Source organism: Pollachius pollachius, assembly GCF_949987615.1.
Source record: "Pollachius pollachius genome assembly, chromosome: 9".
Classification (NCBI taxonomy): Eukaryota; Metazoa; Chordata; class Actinopteri; order Gadiformes; family Gadidae; genus Pollachius; species Pollachius pollachius.
The window spans coordinates 16545385-16564935 of record NC_136942.1 but is presented as its reverse complement, the minus strand read 5'-3'; the positions used below and the strand labels follow the sequence as shown (position 1 = coordinate 16564935).

Genomic DNA, 19551 nt, shown 5'->3' with positions numbered 1-19551 from the left:
AGGCCCAATAACCAAGAGATCATGAGGAGTTACAGTATAAATATAAATCAGAGTATCGTGTCTTTTCCTCCGAACAAAATAAGGTGGGTGAGGTGGATCATTAGGTGTGTGTGTATATGTGTGTGAGACAACCCAGACCAGTTTTAAAAATGCAGGAGGCTAGTCTGCTGAAAGGCCTGGAGCTGATGGACAGTCTTGGGACCAGCAGCACGGCATCTCATCTAACCTCTCTCCCCCCCTGCCCCCCCAACTCTACATTCTGAATCCTCACTAATACCATTCCATCACAGCCCAACCTAGCACGAACCTCAAGCATTGAAGTAATAAAATGCTCATTATTATAAACACAAGCGCACTGTTTGTGTAATGATCAAATGCAGGAGAGGGGAGATGACCTAGAAATGGGTATCAATGATGTGTTGGTGGGTTCAGAAACGTAAGCATACTGGGAATTGTTGAATTACCAAACATAGATGAATAACCTATGAACCATTGATGCATCATCATACCAACAATATAATTTTCTTAGTTTTATTCATTTGACTTTTTGGATATTACTGACTTCTTGATGCGTTGTGCGTTGGTTCTATGGTAATTTAACGTGATGATGCTGAAGGACATAAGGAGGGACTTGCACCACAATAAATGCCCACATATTATACAGTTCTTAAGTCAGCTGGGACATATCCTCCAACATAAACAAAAAAAGAAACCCCTACTAACCTACAAATTTGCCTTTGGTACATGGCTACTCTATGGCTGTGTGGAACCCTTTGAATATACCAACAAAATATTATATATTTGTTATCTTGGCAAGTAAAGGCTTTCATTCTAGGCTGACTATGATCAAATACTGTAACTGAACCAACTCCTTTTCATATGCAAAGATGTGAACTACTATGTCTTTCTTACCTTGTAACCAAAATCTGTTGCTAAGCAATACAAGCACAAAAAAAGTCTGCGGCCTCACTGCTATATTTGTTGCCAGGTAACATGAAATGGAAAATGTTAGAGACACAAGTGTATTTAGACAATTGCATACAAGTAAAGCCTTTTTCTTAGAACCCTTATCGAACACTGCAGTCATTATTATGGGTGGATGATACTTGGGTCTTGAAGCTTTGTTTCTGTTAGCTGGGACAACCTCTCTTGACCCAGCGGGCCGTTGATCTTGGGCTGCCTCTGTCTAGGTTTGGGATAAGACCCTGGATGACAAGTGAACTCTCACAAAACAAACACAACTAGCCACGCTGTCATCTAGGGACTAGAAAGAGAGAGTGTGTGTGTGTGTGTGTGCGCGTGTGCGTGTGTGCGTGTGTGTGTGTGTGTGCGTGTGTGTGTGTGTGTGTGTGTGTGTGTGTGTGTGTGTGTGTGTGTGTGTGTTGTTACTCCCAAAAGAGAATGACAAAGTAAGTTAATCTGTCCGCCAGTAATTCATCATGACACAAAGCTCTCTCTCTCTCTCCCCCTAATCAAGTTTGTATCAAGCTAAATAATGCCTTGGTGTGAAATTGGAGTCTCCAGTTTAAAATCACTCCCAAGCCTGTACTAAAAGAGAAGACAATCATGCCCCACCACCAGCCAAAAGTCTGCTAGTTGGCTTTCACTATGAACATTTAAGTATGTGTGTGTTTGTGTGTGTGTTTGTGTGTGTGTACACCTTTTAATGACACATACAAGAAATGTCTTCCTCCTGTCTTCCCCCTGCTTTTAGCTGCTTTAAGTGAACTCCTGGTGCCATGTCTTATTTGTGTGTTTGTGTGTGTGTGTGTGCGTGTGCGTGCGTATGTGCGTGCGTGCGATATGCGTGCGCGCCCCAGTCTGTAATGGTGAGTGCAGGGTGCTGGGGGAACTTTTAGTTCAGTTATTTCTGGAACCTTCCCCAGAGTGGAGCCACTCCAGAGGAATGCTTTTCTTCCGCTTTCACTTTCACTCTCTCTCCTTTTCTCTGGTGGGGCGCTCACCGATTTAGTATTTTTTTTATGGCAGGCCTACCGCCTCTCTCTGCGCTCTCCTCTTACCTTTCCACACTTCACAACAGGTACCGACCTATCCTCTCCTCTCCCGGTGTTTGTCATGTGAGGAGAGGCAAACGCGCATAAACACAGCATGCTTGTTTTGTGTGTTGCTCGTAGTTACCTTTTTGGAGACATTTGCCGCCATCATTTTGCACTTGGTTCTTCTTGTTAAGCAGCAGAGCCGTGGATGGATGGGGAGAGATGCTGCCATCCTGATGAGGGAGCTTGCGAATCACTGCAATTATCTTTGGAGTGAACATTAATGAGTTCCCTTAAACACAGAGTTCATGAGTACAGAACACGCCTTCAACTATGCTCAGTTAAGAAAGTGTATTGACACTGTGGGTGGACATCTGGACTTGCCCCCTTGATGTACGAACCTCCCTTTTTGAACCTGCTCAAATGGATTGTATAGGATCCAATCGTTGCCGGAGACCAAAAGACCTTTCATTTACAATCATTCATGGCCGTTCCAAGCAACCGGTTGGGCCACCGTCACACAACAAATGTGTGTTGTTGACTTCACGGGGCCTCTAGTCTGTGGAGGCTTTCTTAAGCATGAAGAATTAGATCCAGACAGGGACTGAGCTGGCTGGGGTCGGACGCATCAATCAGGATCTCACTATTGAGTGATGTGGAAAAGAGAAGAGATTGAAAATAAATAGAACGGATGATTCTCAGGATATAGTCTGGCACAGGGGGTATAGTATAGGGGGGGGGGGGGGGGAGCGATGCAGAGACGGGGGCCCAGGAAGATATGGAGAGGGTTGAGAAGCGTTGACTGAGATAAAGGCGTGTGGAGGGAGGTCAGCTCTCTCTGCGCTCTCCCTTTTGGCAATGAGAAAGGGAGAAGCTGAGGGGAGGAGAGAGAGAGAGAGAGGGAGAGATCGGGGAAGCGATGGAGCGATGGAGCTTGTCCGCCAGGCTCTACGGCCGCTGTTGATGTTCTTCCTCCCGCTGCCATCCGTCTAAGCCCTCTGCTTCTTCTGTCCCCTACACACCACACACCACACACCACACACACACACACACACACACACACACACACACACACACACACACACACACACACACACACACACACACACACACTTTTTCTAGTCCCTAGACAAGCATTGTGCTTTTGGCCAGTGGCTTTGTGCTGTGTGTGTGTGTGAGCGCGCATGTTTGTTTGTGGAATTTTAAGGCTGTTTTGTTCAGAAGCCAGGCCGACAGAGAGCACGGTTTTTCCTGCTGATAAAAGTATTTGGTTAATCAGCTTCTGTCCCTGTCCCCTGACTATACATATATATACATATATTTATGTGTGTGTGTGTGTGTGTGTGTGTGTGTGTGTGTGTGTGTGTGTGTGTGTGTGTGTGTGGACAGCCCATTGAAGTTAGGGAACCCCCAAGGGGTGGGCTGTGGGTAGAGATTGGCATCAGCTCTTAGCCAGTCGTGCCGCAGTGGCGTTCCTGAGGGACAGGGAGGGCAGCCAATGAGAGACTCCCTCTGGAAATATATGGAAGTGAGGGATTTTTGGTGTGTTTGTTGGATTTGAGAGAATTGAATTAAATTGGCCGACAGCAGAGTAAGTAGAAGCGAATGTATGCATTGAATTTTTTTATAAAACACGTTTGTTGAAGATATTAATAAAGAGCCCTTGTGTTTTGGACATTTGCGCTCTCTTTGTCCAGCTCCAGCTGTCAATCGTGCGGCCCCTACAGGACAAATAGCCGGCCTATCACATGCTGCCCTGCCTATGTCCCGCCTTCTTGTGCCATCCTGCCAGCGCAGGATTGGACACAGTGACCCGCTCATCGAAGGGAATCTCGGAATGGCAGCACTCAAAGCCCCCTCGGGACTAGGTGTGTGTGTGTGTGTGTGTGTGTGTGTGTGTGTGTGTGTGTGTGTGTGTGTGTGTGTGTGTGTGTGTGTGTGTGTGTGTGTGTGTGTGTATGAGATGGCGTGTGTCTAAAAACATGAGGCATGAGATAGAGAAGGGTGGTAGATGGACATTTATTTTTTATAGCAAACTATATGAAAAGGGGAAAAATACAAATTTTGAAATGCAGGGTATTAGTAAGGGCCTGCATTGCCACGTTGTCTCCTCCCACTCTCTGCAAAATGCATTCTCTGCAGCACAGAACAATCCAAAATGTGGACGTATGGACTGGAATTGGAGGTTGATTTAATGTGAAAAAAACATTGGTTTCTTGTGAAAACCACTAGTGAAAATATATGAAATATATTATTATGCACATCTTTGAGGTGATTTAATTTGAAACTTTATTCATTTTTTGTTAAAGTTCTTGGTAAAGTCAGGTTGTCCATAATTGTTTACAAAGTGAGCTAGATATGCACATCCTTAACGGGAAAATAATCAAATATAAGGTTCGTATAAAGTGACTCAACAGATAAAAATGCACATTACGCTTGATGCTACAACTTTTATGTCAAACAGCACTATCAATTTAATTAATTAAAATCATGACGTCCAGGTTCGTTTTTTATGCACGTTAAACCAAATAGAATTGAATGAATATGACATTAAGTTTATTAAGCTGATTGTGTTTATTAAGCTTACAATCATTGCATTCAACCATGAAGATGCACAACCGATAATTTAAAGAATGATGCGAGTACATCAAATTGGTCTAATAAGCAAACTGCTTATTAGTGCATACATGTGTCCCTATTAGGGAGCTTTTTGTAGATTCACTGTGTTTGTGGTGAGGCTTTGTATGTTTGTTGTGTAGTAGCGAAATGTTCAGTGTAACGGTTAAGCAGCCATTGTACTCTTTATTATTATTTTTTTTATTGTACAGTATATCTTTTTTACGGCCGATAAGCATTCATGCATGTGCGTGCACAAGGGATAATGTTGTATGCTGTTTATTGTGTGCACCAAAGCATGCCCCATGCTGCTAGAGATGCTCCACACACACACACACACACACACACACACACACACACACACACACACACACACACACACACACACAGTGTCTTTTTCTCTTTATTCCTTTTTCTTCTCTCTCCCAAACATAACTCTCACACACACACACACAATTCACAGGCACACATACACAGTAATAGTGTCCATAGGGAGAGGGGCAGAGCCTTTTGTCAAGGACTTAATTAGATGGCTAGTAGACACACACACACACACACACACACACACACACACACACACACACACACACACACACACACACACACACACACACACACACACACACACACACACACACACACACACATTCTTATACACAACATCAAGGTGGGTCCAGAACTTGTTGTCTGTGTTGATTACTTTATTTAACAAGTAGGTATTTTGTACACGTTTACTTTTGGTGTGTTTGTGTGTGAGAGAGAAGAAAGCAACATTGTGGCAGAAAGATTGCGTAACAACATTTTGACACTACTAATCTTTCAGCGACTAACAAGTTATAATACAAAGGAATATCTGTAATCTAGGAATACATTATGCTAAACAGACTGGGAGGCAGAGTGTGTGTATGTGCACATCCATGTAGGTGTGTGTGCAGGTGCTCCCAACGGACTGGTTTGTTCTCAACTTTTAAATAGACTAAGGCGCGAAGCAGACGCTTAGAAATAGAACACATGACCTGTAAAATAAAGGGAAGGATGTTAAAGAATGGATGAATGATTGAAGGAACTGTTGTCCTCACAAAATCCAATGGAGAATAAGAATAAGGGAATACAAATATAATGGTGGTTATCGTGTGACGTGTCACATTATGTCCTTGGACACACACACACACACACACACACACACACACACACACACACACACACACACACACACACACACACTGTTGTGCCCAGGGTTCACAGTAGCGGTGTGTGTCTCCCGGGCGGGGGGGTGATGAGAGAGAGCGAGCGAGAGGATGTGGGAATCTAAATAAAGCTATGTGTGCTTGGCTAATGAAACACAGTGTATTCCCCACACTCTGAACTCCCAGTGGTCTCATCAGGGGTGGAATCGGAAGGTGGAACTGGGCTGTTATAAATGGCGAGCTCTACTAGTTGACTACAGAACTAGCTAAACATTTTACAAATTTGCCCAACCAACTATGAATGCATGGAAACATTGTCTGTCTCTTTGGAGATCTGCCTTTTCAATCAAACCAGCTTTCTCCTTTAGACTTTTAGGTGTTTGCATAATATTTGTATTCTTACATTCTCTTCTCAACATGTGTGTCTGTGTGTGTGTTTGTGTGAAAGCTACTTGTATTGTGTGTTTTCTCTGGTGAGTACACACCTATCTTACAGTTGTGACGCAACATCAGTCGTTGGGCTCCAGCTTGATTTGAACCTCACTGATAGATAGAAAAGTATCTCTAGTTCCTCTGGAATATAATTGGTAAATATCTTTAAAAGGGTGTATTGAGTGAATAATATGTGGTTTTATAGATTAATTAAAGGGTCAGATCATATATTCCATAATTGAATGAATAGGAGGTAGTAATTGTGTCCCCATACGTCTGAAGCAATTTCTAAGGGCAAACAGGCTTAAACCCGTTGGAAAATGATTTGTCACCTGTGATAAGTGTGTGAAGACCCAGAGGAGCTGGGCATTAACACATTGTGAGATAGGGATACCACTTTAGTAAGGACTTAGACCTATACATTAGTTACATTCAAGGCAAGGTCAAGTAGTCCCCCAATCTGTCTGACACTCAACACGTATCATTATTCTCTCAAATTGATATATAAAGCTGCCAAATTTTATAACCAGAAACGCCAGCTTAACTGTTCAAGTTCAGGTTAAGATAGATCGCTGTTGAGTCTAAGGTGGATTTAGCCACAGAAAGTAACCTGGCAGTCGATATTAATGACAAGCTATTACTCGACCACAGAGCTGTTTGTCCTGGATGTGATTGGTGACGCCTAATTGAACATTTATCAAATTTGACAGACTTGTTCTTACTCTGGGTCGGTCTCCTGTACGGTTTGCATGGATTTATGAATGAAACAGAACATACATATGAGTGCTGGCCCAGAGGTAGAGTTCCTCTTCTTTTTGTTTTGCTTCCAAGTTCACCTCCAGGCCATTCTTATACAACATAAGTTATTAAACATAGACTTATGGTAACATGTACTGGAAGAGTGAGAGCAGAGATGGGACCATAACAGTGGGAAACAGGAGACCACTGTGTGTGTGTGTGTGTTTGTGTGTGTGTGTGTGTGTGTGTGTGTGTGTATGCGGGCAATGAATCATCTTGGATTGGTCAGCTAAAAGCCTTGCCTGTAGTTTCTCTTGGCTCAAACCAATATGAAGTCATACTTCAACACGGTTGCTGCTGAATGCTCCAAAGTTCAATTTATCAGAGCTAGTTCATGTACCTCTGCTTAAACATTTGGTGTAGCTTGGTATAATAACACCCTGGTATTTATTTATATTAAGAGTAATAATTTAACAGGAGAAAGAAAGTGAATAACAAAGAACTACTGACTGTTTATATTTTGAACACAAGACTTAATACAATTTCAAATCCACTCTTTACACATAGTAAATATAAATATTGCAATATTCTCAAGTTAAAGTCTTCAGGGGATAAACTATGTGCAAATGGTTAAATAAGACAAATGTCCATTGGCCATTTCCAGAAACAAATGGACTTTGAATTCAACATAAACCGTGTAGGCCTTTTTCTTTCAGTTTGACTGGAATAAGGCATGGCTGACCGAAAGTGATTAGTCTCTCTACATGAAGAGCCGGCTAATAATAATAATAATAATAATAATAATAATAATAATAATAATAATAATAATAATAATAATAATAATAATACTAATAATAATATATTTAATTTATAGGGCACTTTACATTCAGAAATCTCAAAGTGCTACAGAGTTCAAGAGAGAGAAAAAAATAAAATAAAAGGGGTTGTTAAAACATAATACATAAACAGTAGAAGGGAAATTAGCAAAAGGCTTTTTTAAAAAGATAAGTCTTAAGGTTTAGTTTCAAAACAGCTGTAGTCTGTAGGGCCTTCAGGCGGTCGGGGAGGGCGTTCCGTAGTCTGGGGGCAGCAGCGGAGAAATCCCGATCGCCCACGGTGCGGGCTAATACACAACTCCTTGTTGATGAGGCCCTTTAGGAAGAGGGTGTTGATTTTTCAATAAGGTTGATACAGATATCATGTGTGTGTGTGTGTATGTGCTGTGCGGTATGTGTGTGTGTGTGTGTTTTGGGGGGGGCGGGGTCACAGGAAATACCCTCTGTTTTGGTGAGGAAGAGCGAGGTGACAGGAAACCCTTTTGTGTGGCTACTCTATCCTTTTCCTGTTTATGTGCCAGCTGTACTTCCTACTTCCTGTTATACCCAGGAAGTTACACATTCCAGCTTTGATCTCCTGTGTGTTTGTGTCTAAAGAAAGTGGGTTTTCTTTTCTTGCCTGTTGACCATTTCCAGTTTACAGAACAAAACATTCCTAGTATTTATATTTGTTAAACTGTGATTTTTATTAGATTGTCCAGTATTTTTTTTCTAGACAGCAAATGTCAGTGCAAGGGATGATTGCATAAAATAGGACAGTGTGGTCTGATCCTGTCCAGGCTTACACCAGTACTCATAAGATCACTGTGTTACAAGAGGAAAGATAGAGACCCTATCTATGAGTCAGTCCGGCCAATAGCTAAGCATTGACTCCTCTGTCACCATGCCGACCCCGGTGTTTGCTGAGATCCAGATTTGGATGAACATAAAAAAAATAGCTGGGAATGTTTTGACACATTCCCGTAAACACACACAGTCCGAAAAGATTTCTTAGGTTAAACCCTGGCTCCAACTGTGCCTTGAACCCGAAGGCACAGTGGAGAAAATAACACTGTTCTTTCATGCTTACGCTGGTATTAAACCTCTGCCTGTCTCTCCGTCCCTCCGTCTGTCTCTCTCCCTCTCTCCCCAGCAGTGGAAGATGGAGAGTCTTCCGAGTGTGGGGGAACCTGGGATGAATCGAATGTCCAGACAGGTACTGTGCTCACACGCACACGCACACGCACACGCACGCAGACACAAGCTGTTCTAAACATAAATTCCATATGATTTACATTGGATTGTCTAGAATGTAATGAGAGCGGGGTGTGAAGTAGACTTCACTATTGACCGAGAGGATACAACTCCCGCGCTTGGCTTACTAAGTTTATGGCGTTCTGCATCAGAAAGTACCTGAAAGCGCACACTCTGTACTCGCGCGACGCTGTCTTCGTTTAGCAGTGGCAGGAGTAGAATTAGTGCAGTGGTGTCATGAAAGGCTACTTGTAGAGCACAGACTTGCAGTCTATCAGGGCACACTTAACACAGCCCAGCTACTGACTGGAGGTCTACAGAGGCCCTGAGACATACTGCTGAATAGGGGGTAAATGCTTGGTACGCTCTCTCTGTCTCTCTCTCCCTGTCTCTATTTCACTCTCTCTTTTTCCTCCAGCTGGGTTGCTCTCTTTCTGTCTCTCTCGTTCCCTGTGTTTCTCTCCTACCTTTCCCTTTTCTCCTCCATGGTTCAGTTCTTCAGGGAAGGAGGCGTAGGAAAATGTGTGTGCGTGTCCGTGTGTAGGAACACACACTCCCTTCATCCTCCTGCGGCCCTTCCACACCCCACCTCCCTTCCTTAGCACTGTGTGAACCCTCCTCCGGGGGCGGTGTGTGTGTGTGCCTGCGTGTGTGTGTGTGTGTGTGTGTGTGTGTGTGTGTGTGTGTGTGTGTGTGTGTGTGTGTGTGTCTTGGGACCTTGGCTTCCTGCAGGATCTAACATACACAGCAGTTCTGGCGAGCCCCCCAGGACCTCAGTCAGCACCCCCACCCCCCCCCAGGAGCTTACACACGCAAACACATATGCAGACACACACACACACACACACACGTTTGAGCACACACTCACACACGCACCCCCTCTGGCCTATCACACACGCACGCCTCAGTGTGTGATAGGCCGCACTCCTTAGTCAGCTGCTCTGTAAAGTGTGGATATCTATATTAACACCTTCTCCCTCTGTCGCCTTCTCCTTATCCATCTTCTACTATTTAGCCTCTCAGATCTTAGAGATTGTGTGTGTGTGTGTGCGTGTGCGTGTGTGTGTGTGCGTGTGTGTGTGTGTGTTTGCGCGCAACCGTTTTTGGTCTTGTTTAAGTATATAAAAGACACAAACCACTTCCTTGGAAGTCCCTGGGAGATGGTGTCAGAGAGGACAGAGCAGGCCGTAAACAAAGGGAGGAGAAGCAGAGAGAAATGCCATGCTTCCATCACACTGTTAGATGTGCACCTATCCCCTCTCTCTCGCCCTCTTTCTGAGTAAATGGTGTGATGCGTTTGGAAAGACCCTTGGCTCCCCTCACACACACACACACACACGCACACACGCACACGCACGTGCGCGCACACACGCACACACAGAAACTCCTCCTTCTTCTTGTCCTTCCTGTTCCCATGTCCGTCTTTCCCCTCAAGAGGAGTCTGAAAGCTGAGGCGCTTGTGTGGAAAGGGGGAGACTTCTGAACTACAGGGGAGCAGGCCGCAGCTGCCCGCCCCCCCGACCCATGGGCCTCTCCCTCTGCCCTCCCGGTCCGCTATGAGAGAGTGTGTGTGTGTGTGTGTGTGTGTGTGTGTGTGTGTGTCACTTTTCCATACCATTTCCACATTCAGCTCTTATCAACAAGGTCTTGGGGGGCAGTAGTGTGTTTAGTTTAGTACGGCGTCAGTAAAGTGTGCAAATTCAGTACATTTGCTCACTTTACTACACTGCTGAACACCACACTGACACAAACCAGTCCCACACACAGCGTGCTGGTTATTAGTCACGGGGGAGAACAAAGCCTGTCATATCTCCAAGGAGGAAACCGAGAAACTGAGACCGATTCGATTATCATGACTCGCAGCCGGTGAGACGTGTGTGTGTGTGTTTGTGTGTGTGTGTGTGTGTGTGTGTGTGTGTTACTAGCCAGGGCATTGGGCTGGCCATCTCGGGGGTGTGCATGCACAGCACATACAGTCAGCCCTAATTGTCATCCATCCATCTATTCTAACTTCCATCCATCCACCCATCTCTGGGCTGGGAGAGCAAGTTTTTTTTTTCCAGTTTGTTTTCTTGCTCCCTGTGGAACAATGGCAGAAGAAAGAGAGAGCGAGAGAGAATGAGAGGCACGATGGCAGGGTGAAGAGGGAATGCTGGTGAGGGGGGGAGGGCAGTTCCACTCCCACGCTGTAATATCTTCATGATCACCAGGACGGCAAATGAAAAACAGGACACTAGTGTGTCTCTCTCTCTCTCTCTCTCTCTCTCTCTCTCTCTCTCTCTCTCTCTCTCTCTCTCTCTCTCTCTCTCTCTCTCTCTCTCTCTCTCTCTCTCTCTCTCTCTCTCTCTCTCTCTCTCTCTCTCTCTCTCTCTCTCCCTCCTTCCTAACCCCTGGAGATCCATAATATAGTTTTAATTTCCCAAAGGCTGCCGCAGGAAAACAGTTTCTGTGTGTGTATGTTTTTGTGTTTTGTCTGTGATGCACAATTGAACTCTGTATATGTGTGTGTGGGTTGCACCATTTTTAAATGTTTTAATCGGTGTATATGCTTGTGTGGCTAAAGATCAAAACAGGATGGCATCGGTTAGCAGCTGTCGTCTTGTCGGCGTTGTTTGTGTTTTCCCCTTTACTTCCATGACGTTGGTGGGTCCTTACATCAGCCTGTTCCTCTAGACACCACTGCATTGGGTGCTGCTCTCTAGGCCCCTCGCGAGGCCCTCCAGGGGGCCGTCTGACCCTGAGTGTTTTCCTGTACATCTTGTCCCTGGAGACCCGAGACGATGTGTGAAAACACAGGCCACACACGCACCTATTAATTCACTCACTCATTCACACACAATGCATGTCTGGTGGCAAGGTTAGAGGGACAGACAGGAGCCTTGCCTTCCTGTTATAAAGACTCACACACAGAGAAACAGAAACAGAGGGAGGTAGCATCGGTGAAGCTAAGGTATCCTTGTCCAGCTGCACCTGTCCCAGCTTACACACACACACACACACACACACACACACACACACACACACACACGCACGTACACACGCACGCACGCACGCACGCACGCAAGCTGGGGCTTCAACTCGTATGAGTTCAAATCTCCACACTTGCGTTCATGTCCAGGTGGCTTGTTGTCAAACCAACAAGACGTTCTCCCTGGATTAACCTCATAGTACATAAGCACAGATTGATTTTCCCCATTGTATTCCTCTTGTGTGACAATGTCACTCTCAAATCGCATGCAACAGTATCTGGGGATGTGACGCATTTCCAAGTAAATTGCAATGCTTTATTTTAACAACCTTATATCCCTGAGACCTATCTCTCTAAGTACACAATCGCAATCATTAGTATCCGTTGGCAGTGTTGTGCACGCCTGCGCACACATTTGTGTGAAAATCACAAAGGACGGAAATGAGCCGTCAAGGTAAAAAAGTACACTTCCTTTTCAAGTTGTCTTCAATTGTCATTGTCTCCAAATGTAATTTCTTCAACAATGGACTATGGTCTGACCTGACACTTCTAGAAGTTGGTTGCCATTCGTTCTGTTAATGAAAGAAATAGCTTTTTCTCATAAAGTTCTCTTGTGGTCATGTTGGATTAAACCACCGTTTAGGAAAAGCATTAGTAAACAACACAAATGCTAATTTATCTTATGGAACCCTCCTTTTTGACACACCCCTTAAATATTTTTGTTCCACCCTCAAGCAAACGACCAGCTAGAGAACTATATATTCGACAGTACCCGGGTTCTATTGAAGGATATAGCAATGAGAATGCATAGATGCGTTCTGTTGACCTGTTCCTTGTGTGTGTGTGTGTGTGTGTGTGTGTGTGTGTGTGTGCGTGAGTGTGACCTGATCCGAAGCTTGACGTAGTCAAGAGAAAAGGGGCCTTGTGTTGAAGAATGTTTGGTTTCTAAACATGCTGCTGGAAGCCAGACAGGTGTGTGTGTGTGTGTGTGTGTGTGTGTGTGTGTGTGTAGGTGTGTGTGTGTGTGTGTGTGTGTGTGTGTGTGTGTGTGTGTGTGTGTGTGTGTGTGTGTGTGTGAGTCCAGTGGCCAGACAGGCCACTGGACTCGGAGCGGGCCGCCACCTCCAACACTTGGATCCATTCCTCCCCCCCATGTTTGCCCGTTTTCTATGTTCTTCAAACCCAGAGGTTTGAGCACTTGACAGAATTCTTTTTTTTAAGTCTTTACCAAAAATCTGCATCCTATTTATGAATACTCATAACTTATTAGATTGTTGAACAGTTGCGAATCCATAACATGCTTGAGGGTTTTTATTATATCTGAGCATATACTGTTAGTTATTAAGTAAACACACAGCAGGCCCATTTGAAAAACAAATATTAATATGTACATTTTAAAATTTGTGTTTTTCGAGTTACTCAGCTTTTTTTGTATTTTTTCGTTTTTTTAACCCTTTTAAGTGCATATTCCTCTGGGATCTTCCGGCGTCCCTCTTTGGGTTCCCTCTAGTCGTACATTAAGCTCATTGCATGTTCATTATCTCAATAATCTGCTTACACAAAACCACACTATATGTAAAGTGACCTCATAATTCGTCGCAGATGCAATCGAGTAAAGGGTTTTTATCAATGTGTCTTAAGATGCACTTGAATGACAGATGTGACACACCCATGCTGGCATATCACTGTGGATTAAGAGACGATGCAACTAGACCTCCCTAGTGTCCAGCTCTAGTAGCACTAGTTAAAGCAGCTCACCGCAGACACTAAGAAATCCAGCATCGAGGAAGGCATTAGGGAAAGCTCGAGACCGTTAGTGACTCTCTACAACATAATGACATTTTGATGTCAAATCCATATCGGGTGGCAGATGGGGCGAGAGAAAGCTCTCCACGTAATGCTCTCTCCACACTATCGACTTGGTATATACAATTCATGTTTTACCTTGATTAAACTATTGTATTTTCCATTATTTCTAATTCATAATTTTAGACCTCTGCGTATGATTGATTGTGATGTGTGTGTGTGTGTGTGTGTGTGTGTGTGTGTGTGTGTGTAAGCGCTGTTACTACTAGTATAGGGACAGTCTGTTACTCAGAGATAATGGTCCTCTATAGAGCTCTGTGTGTGCGTGTATGTGTGTGTGTGAGTAGCTTTTGCCTATCCAGCTGGCAAGCATGCCTGTGTGCACGTGTTCGTCTGCACAAGGGAGGTTGCCGTTCAGGCTCCTTGCTAGGGACCTTCGCCACACTGTTCAATCAATACACACACACACACACACACACACACACACACACACACACACACACACACACACACACACACACACACACACACACACACACACACACACACACACACACACACTTGCTCTCTCTTGGGGGGCCACTCCCGCTGTTTGGCTATTGCATACGTGTCTTCTTGTGTGTAAGTATATTGTGTACATTTCTGAGGATGAGAATATTGGCAAAGAGTGTGTGGTTTTGTGATGGACATAGATGCAGAATGTGTTTTCATTCTCAGAGGAAGGAAGATGCAGTAGAATATACATATGAATAAGTCATGGGACAAACAGGCCTTGGCGGCAGTGGAAATGGAAGGACTGGCCTTGGAGGGGGGTGGGGCTTTAATGGGCCCAATTGAATAACACATCAGAATGACAGGACGCAGGTAACCTGTCACGTGTGTGTTTGTGTAATTAAACAGAAGCATTGAAAACAAAGGGGTTAAGGAAGAGAGGTGACACTGGTGGAGGTAGTGAAGGGATGAACACAGGAGAGAAAGGGAATAGGGTGAAGAAGAAAGAGAATGATGATATGTCTCTGATGACTCCTCCCCCCCGTTGCTATGACAGCAGGTTGTGTTGGCATGTGCCAAACTTGGCTCTGCTCACACCTCTGGCATCAGGGGCACCTTGGTGTGTGTGTGTGTGTGTGTGTGTGTGTGTGTGTGTGTGTCCAAGTTTCTGCTTGATTTTACATCTAGCTCCGTCTGCAATAGTCTAGCACGTATCGACTATTACATCTGGATCACGGTCTACACTAATTGATGCAACCCTTGTGTACACACGGACATGCACACACACACACACTCATAGATATATATAGATAGATATAGATTAGTGTTGAGTAAATTGACTGGACAATAGTCCAAGTCATAACCTTCATCAGGCATCTTATTTTCAAGTGATTTCTCTCAGCCTCTAAAGGTGCTTGCACACTACCCCAACAAACGGCAACACCAACTTATAGAATATTGCTCATCTGACACCACCGGGTCTGGCACCTGGCCTGCTGTTGGCGTTTTTCGGGGCAGTGTGCAAGCGCCTTGATATTGTTAGTGGCTATTGTAGTCATTCGGCTTAGATTCATACCACCGCATTTTGCTCTATTAGATGTATTAATCAGATGTTACAGCAACTGTATATTGTGAAATGCATAAATTCAGGTGTTCACATTTATTTGCACTGCTTTATTTGTCTGCTTCTGAATGGATTACAGCTTTCTTCTGTATTTCCAATGAGTAGAGTAGGTGCTCGGTCATTATGATCGAGTTACTAATTATGCGTTTTCATCTTTTAATACAACTTGGCCATATTGAGATATCAGGTTAAGTGTGTGTGTGTGCGTGTGTGTGTGTGTGTGTGTGTGTGTGTGTGTTCATTCTGGGACCCAGTCCCTCCCTGGCCAGAAGGTGCTCTCACCACTGGACAGATGGCCAACGCCCTCCCACTCTCCTTCCTCCATTTCCTCCCTCTTACCAGCTCTCTCCATCCATCCTTCCTCTTCTTTACACATACACACACACACACAAACACACACAAACACACACACACACACACACACACACACACACACACACACACACACACACACACACACACACACACACACACACACACACACACACACACACACCCTTTCCCCACCACAGCATCTCCACCCTGCCAAGCCAGTGTTTGTCACCACTAGTAGGTCACAAAATTCATGCGAAATTTAGTTTTACGGTTTTTGGTCGGTTGAATCCTGTATTAGATTGGGTATCTAATATGTACAGGGTTTTTCGTATGTTGTAGGAGAACCAAAAACCAACGTCTCGGTATATTTCTTCAGAGTTTGCCGCCTCCTGCCATGAAACATGGTTTCTCCATGATGAGCAACCAAAATAAATGTTTTTACCCATTTGGGTTTCTCCGTACTTTTGCACTCTCTATAGAGCTCATTATTGCTCAAATGGGCCATGTTGGCACACCTACTTATCTACCCTCTGTGTATTCTGATTTGGACCTTTGGACGACTGTAGGATGTGTTATGCAAAACCAGGTTGTGGGTGGGCTCATGTCGGGGAACTGTTTTCACGATGCCGGGACGCACTCTGAACTAGCCGGCGGTGCGTCGCGCCTTCACACACTCAATTAGAGTTGGAGCATCTACCCCTACTTCATCCCTCCTTCTTTGTCCCTCGCTCTCCTTGCTTCGCTCACACCATTTCCTCGGCCTGTGTTCCATTCTACTCGGCCTGCTCGCCGGTGACGGTCGTACTGGGTTCTCAGTGTTGTGATAATAAGGTGTGAAGATGGAGATCCATTGGAGCTCAGGGGATCAGGCATTTACTGTACAGTCTTGCTACCCCCCCCCCCCCCCACCCCACTATCATGTCCATTTAGTGTGACACACACACGTTTAGAGTGCGTTTAAATACGTTCTAGCTCTCCACCCGAGCAAAAGCCTTACATTCTGTGGACGCACCCGTTTACGAGCGATTCCCGCTGTGCGTGGCTGTGTCTCACGTTGCCCCCCCCCCCCCCCCCCCCCCCCCCCCCCTTGTGTCCCGCCCAGACGTCCCCGCTGCGGAGGCGGAGGCGGAGGCTAAGCTGCGCCGCGGGGGAGTGCTGCCCGACGAGGACCGCGATGAGCCCAACGACCTGGACCAGGACGACGACCTGGACGACGAGTCCATCTTCACCTGCGACAACTGCCAGCAGGACTTTGAGTGTCTGGCCGAGCTCACGGAGCACCGCACGCACCACTGCCCCGCCGGTAAGACTGTCCCTCTGTCTTCTCCTGGTGGGGGGCTGTCTGTCTGTCTCCCTCTGCCCGTCTGCCTCTCGCCAGCCGCATGTCAACGGCCGTCATAGAGGTTTATGTGGGATTCACTTATACGTTGAGGTGTATTCGATAAGGGCTACATTGCATTGAGTTATATACATTGAGATGTATTCATTTAGGTCAATCACTGAGGTATATTTGAGTTATACAGTATAGATTGAGGTTAATCATTGAGGTATATTTGATGTGAATTCAGAAACTATAGCTACGGAGAGTGGGTTGGGGGAATGTAAAATGTGTGGAGTGGACTGAGGCAGTTAGCCCAGCAGTATCCTTTTAGAGCTGCTGTCATTTCTCGACAATAGGCTGTTGATTATAATGACTCTTATGGCCAGGCCTCCATGTCTGCGCCACCTAAATACTGCCAGTGGCTTTACTCCAGTGTTGGCTTTTTGTCCGAATACTATTCAGGGGCGAATGGATATGTCAGTGCCTTTCTTGCATTGACTAATTTCTCCACTGAGGCATAATACCAGGGTATTAGTTATGAATTCAATTCTTGTGATATTCAGTCTAACATCTTGGTGTAACAGAGCGCATTACCATTTAAATGTGGAACAGAACTTAGTAGAACTTAATGGAATGTTAAAATGTTCGAAGTTGGATCTGTGTATGTTTTACGATATTCATTTTTCCGAAAACAATTTGGTGAACGGTAATGTTCAGGTACATGACTTGTTGCAGGATGAGACTGTTTCCAGTGGGACACTTTGTACCTTGATTATTTAGATAGGGTTAAAACAACCCCCCAATCGCAACCAAGAAATAGATCTAATATGGAACCAAGGGCTTCTTGTTTTGGAGCCAGCGTTTTTTTGGTTTCTTCTTCTGCTAAAATGTTCACTTGCACCTTTACCGCTTGAACTCCGTTTTCCCCACATGGTCTCTGGAGAACACACACACACACACACACACACACACACACACACACACACACACACACACACACACACACACACACACACACACACACACACACACACACACACACACACTGGCTGTTATTAGTAGCAGTGTAATTAATGGAGGGGCTGAAAGAAACACGACGGGGGCATCTGGTTCCTACAGATTAATCCAAACGCTCACTTAACGAGCCAACCTGCCACACGCGCACACACACACACACACACACACACACACACACACACACACACACACACACACACACACACACACACACACACACACACACACACACACACACACACAGCATGTGTATGAGCACGTGTGTTCACCTTTGATAGGGCGATGTAGGAACAGGGCCCATCGAGAGAGAAAGGGAAGTGTGGGGGGTTGATCAGGGGTGTGTCTGCCCAGAGATGTGTGTGTGTTGTATAACACAAGCCTCTAACCGCTTGCTCTATCGATCTCCGGTTGCAGCTCGGCGTTATTGACAGAATCTCACCAGTTTGAGGGATTTGTATGGTCTTCAAATAAGAAAGATGCGATTAATGGACATTTTGTAATGTCGTGATGTAGTGCAATTTAGGCCGATGCAGGGAAAGATCTCTAATGTATTTTCCTTTTATATATTTCCACAATATACATTTTCCTTTGGCCGTTTTTTTATGTATGTGGACAGATGCACGCATGCACGCACGCACGCACTTATGCACGCACGCACACAGAGGGATGCTGTCGCTGCACAGGATGTGGCCTATGATTTGAGCTCAGCAGTCAGGGGAAGGCTACATGTTACTGAGCAAGAGGGAGAGAAAGAGAGAGGGAGAGAACAAGATCGGAGTGAGGGGTGAGCGAGGGGGGGGGGGGGCAAATGAAATGAAATAAAATGAAATGATAAAACATGTTTTTCCCCTGAGAGAGAACGGCCCGAGATTGCAGAGTTATCCCAGCGCCTGGCAGGATGTGTGTGTACTTGCATGTGTCAGTGTGTGTGCGCGTGTGTATATGTGTGTGTTTGTAAGGGAGGGGGAGGGGGAGAGAGTTTGGCTTTTGTTAAGGGATGTGGTGTTTAGGCTTTCTTATTTGTTTGTGTCGGTGGGTGCATCCCACACACATAGGTGGAATGCTAGCAGGGAGACCATGGCTTTGTCATTATTACTGAAAAGAAGGCTAAATTAAAACACATGGAGTAAAACCATATTTGTATCTCCTCTGGTGGAAACCCCAGGGACCGCACACACACACACACACACACACACACACACACACACACACACACACACACACACACACACACACACACACACACACACACACACACACACACACACACACAGGGAGAGAGGGTGTGGGTGAGTGTGATCTTGCCATGATTATTGGCTAGTAGAGCTTATTTATTGTAATCAGAATAAAATGTGTAGTTTTATTCATTGGTACATATTAAACAAAGAGGAACAGATGTAATCAATCAGGCCCAAGTTCAGAATCAGAATGGAACTCTAAAATGGCATGCAATTGGCTCTGAATTGGCGT

General features: G+C 45.0%; 1 protein-coding gene across 1 annotated transcript in view; it reads left to right on the top strand.

The window, feature by feature from the left end:
- The window catches only part of znf423 (zinc finger protein 423), a gene marked incomplete at its 3' end in the record, with an annotated part of 60863 nt that overhangs the window by 7598 nt on the left and 33714 nt on the right, over window positions 1–19551 (top strand). The window contains exons 2-3 of the mRNA XM_079742841.1: window positions 8939–9001; window positions 16846–17046. Of these exons, the coding sequence (XP_079598967.1) occupies window positions 8939–9001; window positions 16846–17046 (264 nt within the window). The remainder of the gene's footprint in view (window positions 1–8938; window positions 9002–16845; window positions 17047–19551) is intronic.